General features: G+C 39.3%; 2 protein-coding genes and 1 long non-coding RNA gene across 15 annotated transcripts in view; 1 reads left to right on the top strand and 2 right to left on the bottom strand.

The window, feature by feature from the left end:
- Nucleotides 1-1,816, top strand: part of fhl1a (four and a half LIM domains 1a) — a 19,115-nt gene extending 17,299 nt beyond the window's left edge. For both annotated transcript variants that reach the window (XM_085184835.1, XM_085184826.1), the window contains exon 6: nucleotides 1-1,816. This exon is cut by the window's left edge and continues 665 nt beyond it. The gene's annotated coding sequence lies outside the window, so the exon portion shown is untranslated.
- The window catches only part of map7d3 (MAP7 domain containing 3), a 30,898-nt gene continuing 21,622 nt past the window's right edge, over nucleotides 19-9,294 (bottom strand). For all 12 annotated transcript variants that reach the window (XM_085184572.1, XM_085184582.1, XM_085184598.1 and 9 more), the window contains 7 exons: nucleotides 6,409-6,538; nucleotides 5,833-6,118; nucleotides 5,620-5,673; nucleotides 5,455-5,524; nucleotides 4,539-4,686; nucleotides 2,817-3,103; nucleotides 19-2,730 (listed from right to left, as the gene is read on the bottom strand). In XM_085184572.1, the coding sequence (XP_085040698.1) occupies nucleotides 2,723-2,730; nucleotides 2,817-3,103; nucleotides 4,539-4,686; nucleotides 5,455-5,524; nucleotides 5,620-5,673; nucleotides 5,833-6,118; nucleotides 6,409-6,538 (983 nt within the window). In that variant the 3' untranslated portion in view covers nucleotides 19-2,722. The remainder of the gene's footprint in view (nucleotides 2,731-2,816; nucleotides 3,104-4,538; nucleotides 4,687-5,454; nucleotides 5,525-5,619; nucleotides 5,674-5,832; nucleotides 6,119-6,408; nucleotides 6,539-9,294) is intronic.
- On the bottom strand, nucleotides 6,609-9,293 carry LOC146524910 (uncharacterized). Its single transcript, XR_014868599.1, has 2 exons — nucleotides 7,517-9,293; nucleotides 6,609-6,725 (listed from the first exon to the last, which is right to left on the bottom strand). It is a non-coding gene; the product is annotated as an uncharacterized LOC146524910 (long non-coding RNA).

The following is a 9,294-nucleotide window of genomic DNA, read 5'->3' as shown; positions in this document are numbered from 1 at the left end:
CAGCAAGAAATGGAAACATTATATTTTTTCAAGGCTTTATTGTTTTAACAGTCAGTATCTCAGTAAACTTTAGATATATTTACAGTACAAATGTAATATGTGGACAGGGCATTGTTAGTAAAACGTCTAGAGAAATATTCATATTCACAAAGTTGCCCTTGTTGAGTAGAATGATTGTCGAGGCCGAGGTAAGGAGAAGCTTTCTTAGTTGACTGTGAAACAATAAAAAAACAACCAACAACCCACACTAAATCTTAATCTAAGGCACCGTTCTAAGCTAACATTATAGATGATGTTGAGGAGCTCTGCATCCATACCCTGTAACATGCAGACACCGTATGTGTTCAAGCAGCGACTACGACCACTCCTTAGACAGGCGCATTCAGGAAAGCAAAGCGGAGTATGAAAGATCTAAGGCTCAGGTTACGAATGAGACTAAAACATCTGGATGGGAATAAGTGACAGAACTACATAAATGACTTTTTCTTTATGAAAGTTTACACAGCTCCCCCAGGAGTCTGTCAAGTCCTCAGATACGTGCTTTGTTTGACGAAGGGTAACTTGTGACAGTGCAAAAAGTCTCATGCTTCCTAGAAGAATAACACAAGATGGCTAAAAGCGCGTAAGCTCAGAGACGTGGTAAATATTGCAGGACGGTTTATGGAGTCTGTTACATTCTTTGAGCTTATTAATCAAAGCTGAAAAGCTAAAAAAGCTCAGACTCCTTATATGTACAGAGAGAGTTTAGTAAGCCAGCAGAGAAAAAGGCAAAAGTTCAAGGTCTCAAACCTCGTGCTTGGACTTTTCAAGCATCAAGAAATTCAACATTTCATGAATAACGAAGAACCAGAAAACCAGCCTGACCCACGTCAGGTTTTGTCGGGTGGAAGTGCCCTCCTTATTCTACAGTAGAACAATTGAATCCTGAGCAGACGCACCTGCAACGACCAATCAACACCCCTACGTCCTTTTGCGTGACATTAATTGCATTTTGATGACATTAAAAGCACTGAGAGGCACATCTATGACTCTTATCATGGGTTTAGACGTGTTTGTAAGGACAAAAATGGCTCTCTGTCATCCAAATCTCAACTGGTTTAGTCTTTTTTTTAGGCAAAATTTAGAATTAGCGCTACAGATACAGAGCTGAAACTTAGGAAACAAAGTAGATTGCCACCCAGTTTTGTTGAGCTCTTGTGAAAGGGGACATAAGGGTTGCCAGGTAGGCCAAACAGAACCTGGCAACCCCGTCACACGGCACCAGTCAAACTGAAACCGAATAGTCATTTACACAGACTCTTAAATTCTCCACAACCTGAGCCACTCCATCCTGAACATGGCTTCATTTGCCTAATACTGATTATTTACACAATATAATAACACTTAAATATATGTAGAAATGCATTTTCATATATAAACCAACAGCCAAAATTGTATACTACAAAAATAGTTGAAATGCATTTTGTCATATGTAGCAGCTAGTTTGACAGGATATTTAGATGGTGGTTAGTTGGAAAGAAGTGGAACTGATGATGAAGCACACAGAAGAATGAATCACAAAGCGGGAACTAAAGCTCGGATCACTGAAAGCCTGATTCCTAGTTTCAGCACAAGTTCAGTTTAGTAACAAACACCATGTCGAGAAGCTCAGAAGCAGCTAAAAATAAAGTACAGGATTTCACCTGTGTTATGACAAACAGTTGGAGGAGTCGCCACAAATGACACTAAAACCGGACCCAGCTAGAACTCTTGTAAAGTACAATATTAGTAAACTTGTATTCTATATACAGATGCAAAAAAAAAAAAAAGAAGAAAACCTAAACCAACCGTGAGCTTCAAACAAGTGCAAAAAGTTTACTGAACATGTGGATCTACACATGGTTCGCCTTCAAATGCAACTGCTATGCTGCTGAAGCCCTCTAGTGGCCAAAGAAGGAAAGGGAGGGAATGAAAGGAGGGGGATGAAATGACAAAAGCCCAGTCAAGTAATGTATTAACACAGCCAATCCCGAGGTTAGCGGGGATTGCTAAACTGTGCGTGCATGAAAAAAAATTGTTTTAAAAAATTAGAAAGTAGGGAAAAAAATTGTAAGGCCATGTTGCTGCAAAAAGTAGACTGTCAAGTAAATTTAGATCAGTCACATGGAGAACCTGTGATGCCACCTCCACCAAACCCCAACAAAACAGAACGTATAACAATTTCTTCCATTAATTAAGAATAATTCACAAAATCTATTGTGCATGTGTCCTGGAATATTCTCACAAGAAGAAAAAAAAAGACTAAACATTTGATAACAATAATTACAATATCAAAGAAGCCAAAATTAATAAATTATAACAACGCACCCCTGACAAAAGCAAACACTTTAAAAAAAAAAAAAATCATCAAAACTGGACACAAAATTGAGAAAAAAAAAATCTGGAGAACTAAAAACCACAAGAGGAAGAGGAAAAAGACCCAGGGTGAGCATGTGGAAGGAATAGACAGCATTTCCCTGAAGCACAATTATTAATATATACTTTCAATACATAGTTTCCTCATCATGTAGGGTGCAAACGTAGCACTTGGGTGGTCTTTCCGCTTCACCTTGTGCTCCTCCCTGTGGAAAAGGAGGAGAAAGGGGAGAAAGCTGCTTGGAATTGACAGAATTTTTAAGGAGGTCAACTGGACAGGAACTTTAGGAGTGCAACAGTAAGAGGCTTCTCAGCGACGCCGCAGACGTCAAATCTCTGGAGGGACATAAAACATGAGAGTTCTTGTCAGTTGTTAAGTTAGACGATGGCAGCATCGGAGTCATCGGCGACTGACAGCTCACCTGGCAGGGCTTCTATGGGTTGACTGGAGGAATGCAGCGTGCTGATGGGGGTTTCATTGTCTTCAAAGGCTACTCTGGTTCCGTCTGAGCTCCCGTCACAATTGTTCAAGACATTGTTACAGTCCCCCGCCTCAAGGAGGGGTCGAGACTTGGAGTGGACGTTGAGGTCAATGAGCTCCTCAAAGCTCCATTGGTTGGATTTTCCATTGACTGTGGAGACCAACTTGGTAGAGTCTTGCTCATTCGTGAACTCAGAACCCTCGACAAGGCGACCCTCAGGTACTGGACTGAAGAAGGGGAACCAAGGGAGAGTAAGAGATTATTATAGGTGTTTGTATTTTAACCCTTTAAGACCTACCATAGAACCAAGTCCGCCAGAGCTTATATTATATTTTTACATGTTCTAGTGCCATTTTTGGGAGCATTTCAAGTTGCTAATTCAATTCAATTCAATTCAATTTTATTTATATAGCGCCAAATCACAACAAATGTCGCCTCAAGGCGCTTCAATACATCAATATACATCAATACAACCATTATAGCCTAAATTTTAATAATATCCATGCATTAAGTGCATAGTAATTACATAAATTGCAAAAAAGTGCAATAAACTACAAAAAAATTGAAAATCGTTTTTGTTTTTTAACATATATTTCTAGTTAGAGAAATTTAAGAGGCTTATCCCTCAAAACTGTAAATACAAAAAAGTTGCACAAAATAGTTTCCCACCACAGGAAATTTATTTTGAGTGTCTTCATAGTTTTATTTTTGAGATACACCAATTTTTATATACTGCAGGAAAAACGAAAATAAACATTATAGTGCAAATTTGCAAAAAAGCAGCATCTGCATCAAAATAAACTATTTCCAGCAGTGCAATATGAGTCCTAAGCATCCCAGAAACGACACAGAAAGTCATAAAGTCAAACATAACTTTTAAAAACACAAGTATAGGCTCATGAGGCCTTGATGGTAAAAAACTACATTTCCGCGAAAATGACGCCACTTCCGGTTTCGGCCAGGTCATGGCGGACATGCGATAGTTCACGCTGATGGACGTAGGAAGTGTTATGAACAGCTGATCGGATCGGCAAAGCGTGTTTCTGGAATATTATGTTTTTGTTGCTGCAAGTGCTTTTTATGCAGTTTTTGCAAAGCTATATGTGGAAGGAAACTGTGACCTAGGGCAAGCTGATGGCATAAGATGTAAGTACAACTCCTCCGGTTTCATATGCAAAAAAAATTATTGCGCTAGCTCACGTGGTTGCAGAGCTACCGGGATTTAAAAATAGTTACGCATCTTACTTATTTCTCTGTAAGATGTTAGAAGCCAAACTGTAAAATATGAGATGGGAGTCTTTGGCTTCACTAACATATCAAAACAGTTTAATAATGTGAGAAAATTTTGTTCCACCTTTGACATGTTAGCTAACTTGTAATACCTCGGTATTTTGTGAGGAACGCATCTACTTAATCGTAACTCCACCCTGCAAGTTGATTGGACTGCTCAAATCTATACATTTCTTTTTGAAAAACTCTTTTAAAACATCTGGTTGTTGGTAGCAGTGCTAGTTTGCACAAACAAAACATCATAAGAGAACATATGCAAAGAACTGGTGGCTGTTTTGAATTAGGAAAAAAAAGTGCCAACTATTTGAGGAAGTTTTAGATGACTAAACGTAACTCAGTTTGTGGGTTTTGTTGGTTTCTCTACAGTTGTACCTTTCTGCCTGAGTCTCATCTGTGCTTGTGCCATTGTTATTCTCCTTGTCTGTCTCTGACTTCTCGTCCGTGTGGCCCAGGGGCTCTTCTCGCTCTGTTGCAGGCTCCCCGGAGGACAGACAGCTCTCATCTTTGTCAATCTCTGTTACTGTATTAGGATGACAATGAAAACACAGATTAGACACGTCACAAGTCACATAGAAATGGGGCTGCTCAATTAATCGAATTTTAATCATGATTACGATCTGGGCTTTCAACGATCATTAAAAATGACTGAGCCGATTATTAGCCCCTCCCTCGTGCTTTACTCTCACGCTGCTCCGTGTGGCAAATCGAGCGCATCTCTCTGCATTTTGAACACGTGTCACAACAAGAGGACCCGAGGGAAGCTCGGAAAGCTAAGCAGAAGTTATTTGGAGAGGAGAGTGACTGCCGTTGGTTGAAAAGAGAGGTAAAAAAAACTTCATTGGTGTGGAAACATTATGTGTTGGCGGAGTCAGACGTGGATCAAGTAGACACAGTGTGTAAACTTTGCTACAGTGTCGTAGCTGCACCACAGAGCAACACTGCAAAGTTCACTAAACATAGATGTTTACATTTTTCATTTATTTCTTATATTGCAAACATTTGCACACTATTTTATATTATTTTTTGACAATCTTTAAAGTCATTATTCAATACGTTGTTATTGTTAAATAAATATCGTCAAATAATCGAGATCTCAATTTCAGTGAAAATAATCGTGATTATCATTTTTGCCATAATCGAGCAGCCCTACATAGAAATATATGTAATTTTACACAAGCAATATGTAAGTACATTGAAAGTAAGAAGATACATTCTCAGTTACAGACAAATAATGAAAGTTGCTCAGCATATTTAGATTGTTAGCTGAAAAAGACTGGAGAACTCTTACTTTTAGTTTCACAGTTTATCTGGTCCATTTCCTCATCTTCATTCTCCTGTGTGCATTTATCATCATCTCTCTACACAGGAGACAAATGTTAACCGACCTTGATTGCGAAAGAATTTTCCGAAAATCACAAATACGACCAAATGGATTGACTGAATGTGAGCTCACCTTTAAATCGTTTGGGTCCCCTTTTCTAGTTCTCTTCATTATTTCTTCAATTCTCTGTAACAGAAAGAAGTTAGGTTAGAAATTTCTAGTAATTACTTTACCAATGTGATCTGGACTCTTGGGTAAAGGAGAGAGACATGTCAATTATTTAATGACACGTCGATGAATCAAGGCCCAAAACAAAAATAAAAAAAGTCGATGCACCCATCATACCTTCTTCCTCTCCATACGTTCCTGTTGGTTCTGCTGCATAATGCGGTCTCTCTCCTGACGAACTCTCTCTGCCTCCTCCTGGGCTTTGGCCTCGGCCTCCTCGCGTTCCCTTTGGAGCTCGGCCTGCCTTTGTGCTTCCTCCTCTGCCAGCCTAATCCGTTCCTCCTCTGCTAGGCGAGCCTCTTCCTCTTCCCTAAGTTTTCTCTCCTCTGCAAGCTGCTTTTCCTCCTCCAGACGTTTCAATCGAGCCTCTTCTGCTAAACGTGCCTCTTCTTCTTTTCTCAACCTAAGATAGTCAAAAATGGCACCTCTTAATTTAACGTATCTTGACAAATGAAAATTATTCGTATTCATTACCAGTATGCCTCAGCCTGTTTCATTAGCTAAAACAATGCAAATCGCACATGTGGCTGTAAAATACAAGCAGCTCCAAACTACTGTTGTTACGCTGTGGTCATATATGAGGTTTCTCTGTCATATATAGACAAACAACACACAATAAAAACATATATTAAGTTATGATGATACCTTATGGAACAAACAAGGACACAGTTCCAGCAGCTCAAATAATCTTACCTCTCCTCTTCCTCCTTCTGTAGCCTAAGCTTCTCCTCTCTCTCTTTCTGCTCTCGCATCAGTCTACGGTTTTCTGCCAGGATCTTGGCAGCCTCAGCAGCCGAGTTGGTGCCTGTCGTAGTCTTTGAGTCTGACAGGTGGAAAAGACAAATGCGGAGGTTGAGGACTTTCTGTCAGCTACTTTGTCGATGCTGTACGGGCCTGATTTACCTCAACTTTAACCTTTCTTCTCAAATCAAGCTCTGGCAGCACATCATCCCTACCATCACCGACCTTCATCAGCACATGGTAAAGTCCCATCCCCTCGTCAGGTATACCTTTGCCTAGGGCTGCACAATTAATCGTTAGAAAATCACGATCTCGATTCATACTTATGTGCGATCTCATTTCCAAATGACAACGATTAAAAAAAACAAAAAAAAAAAACAAAAAAAACAAAAAAAAAAAAACGACGACGACGATTGTACCGCATTTTGATCCGGGACGTAATCTGCATGAAAACAAGCGCTCACTCTTCCTGCTCAACAAATGACAAGGGCGGAGCCTTATACCACGTGATACAGAAGCTGTGCCGTGTGATGCTAAAATTAGCAGGGAAAAAACAACGGAGAGCACGTCAGGGATGACGAGAAAGTGACAGGAGAAAATTCGTCCCGGTCAACCACCCAAACATCAATAACGGGAACCTTATACAGCGCTTCCCTATACCCGTCGAACTTCCACAGGCACAAAGTAATTACGGAGGCTATTACTTATCACCTGACCAAAGATATGGCTCCATCAACACTGTGCAAAACGAGGGATTTAGGAAAATGATCAACACCCTAGACAAACGCTACACAGTGCCGTTGCACTACCTGCTCTATACACGCAGTGTCGAGCAACGGTGGAGACGGAGCGGTGCGGCAACCCCCAAAACGTGAGACATTTGTTGTTTTTATGTTTATTTATTGTTTTTGTGTTCAGTCTCAACTGTTACGAAGTTGATGTGCAGTTAATAAGTGCAATAAATATTTATACTGGGAAAGAAAATCGTGAGAGAATTGTGATCTGAATTCTAAGCCAAAAAATCGTGATTCTCATTTTATGCAAAATTGTGCAGCCCTACCTTTGCCCTCAAGTATCAGACCATGTCCATTATCATACCCCTGGATGCCTTTTGAGGGCTGGACTACACTCTTGAATACTCTCCTGCTGCTTCTATTGTGACTTCCAGACAGTCCTGAAAACCAGCGGCTCACAAAGAATTTGTCATCACAGAAAAGACAGAAGCAGAACAGTGAAGAAAGTGTCTTGATAAAGTTTAACTTGAATCCCAGAGTATCCCTTTGCTTTGAGTGAATTACTCTCCTCAGGAATTCATACATGAGGTTAGATAACAAAGGTTAACACATCAAGCCATTTATGTTTTATGTTTTGGGTGTTTTGGGTGTATTAAGCCATAGTAAGCAATGTGACAAATCTATTTATGCTGAATAAATCCATCCTTCCATTTTCTTAACTGCTCATAAAACAGCCATTGGGGACTGGAGCCTATCTCAGCAGACACAGGGTAAAAAGGCAGGGTAAACGCCGTTCATACACTCCTAAAAATAAATGTGCAACCTAAACTGGACCATGCTTTTAGAGCTTTCTAACACACAGTGGATATTAGGGGTGGGGGAAAAAAATCGATACTGTGTAGCATGGTGATATTTTGTTTGCTAATAATGTATCGATACAGGGACAGCAGAAATCGATATTTTGTTACAAAAAAGGTTTTTGTGCTCTGACTTCAGAGCATGTTGATCCTTTTTCTGAGCAAGAATCCTGACATTCCTTCTCTGTCCAAATGTGTTTAACTTGTTTTGGCAGCAATAAACATGACATTTTACTTATTTTAATTTAAGACATGTTTTATTTTAATTAAGTTTAAAACTTTTTTATTTAATGTAAAATTCTATTTTGTTTTAATTTACTTTCAAATTCTTCAGTTGCTGAAGGGGCTGCATAGTTTTCATAAACTGCATAGTTCAGAATAGCTATAATTGTACCAGATGGTTGCGTTCAGTTAAGTTGGACTAGACTGTAATACAAACCGTTCAGTTTGTCAACAATAAAACTGAAATGAGAGAAAGACTGAGTGTGAGACTTTGATATTAGATAAAATGAATATTGATAAAGTTTACCTTTATGTACAGAATCTGAATATCACAAAATATTTAAAAAAAATTGCAATAATATCGTATCGTGCGTTAAGTATTGTGATAATATCGTATCGTGGGATGTATGGTGATTCCCACCTCTAGTGGATATCTGGTTGCATGTAAATCCATATGAAAACCATTTTCCCTGCCAGGAGGTGGCAGAAGAAACAGCAAATCCAAATGTCTAAAGCATGCGACTGCAGGTGGTAAACGCTACCTTTTCTGCTTCACCGAGATTTATTGCGATATGTAAACACAATCCCAATAATGGTGTGTCTACTAAAATAAAATGACATGTTATAAAACCATGTTCAGTGATTGATTCTCTTGTGCTTAAAGCACAAATTCTGTTTGCAGTTTCCTCTGAATGCAGTAAATGAAGCATGTGCCGATAACTACGTGCAGGACAAACAGTCCTTTTGCAGAAGCAACATTTTTGAAAAAAAAGGGATATGTCATTATGACCTGGAGGTAATCACCTGGAACTAGACGTGCTGCAGTACATTAGCCGAAAACACTTTAACTTAGTGACTTAAGACTTAGTTTGGTTTACAAAGACATCATCTTGTCCTGCTTTAATGGCTGAACAAACATCCTGGTTTGCAGGATAATGATCAGTCTTGGCAAATACTGCTACTGACTGTCAGGTGACAATAGCTGTTAAGTCACAGTACATAAAGAAATCTTTCTCTGTTAACTG

This window comes from Neolamprologus multifasciatus, chromosome 2 (assembly GCF_963576455.1).
Source record: "Neolamprologus multifasciatus chromosome 2, fNeoMul1.2, whole genome shotgun sequence".
NCBI classification, from domain to species: Eukaryota; Metazoa; Chordata; class Actinopteri; order Cichliformes; family Cichlidae; genus Neolamprologus; species Neolamprologus multifasciatus.
This window is presented reverse-complemented; position numbering and strand designations above follow the sequence as displayed.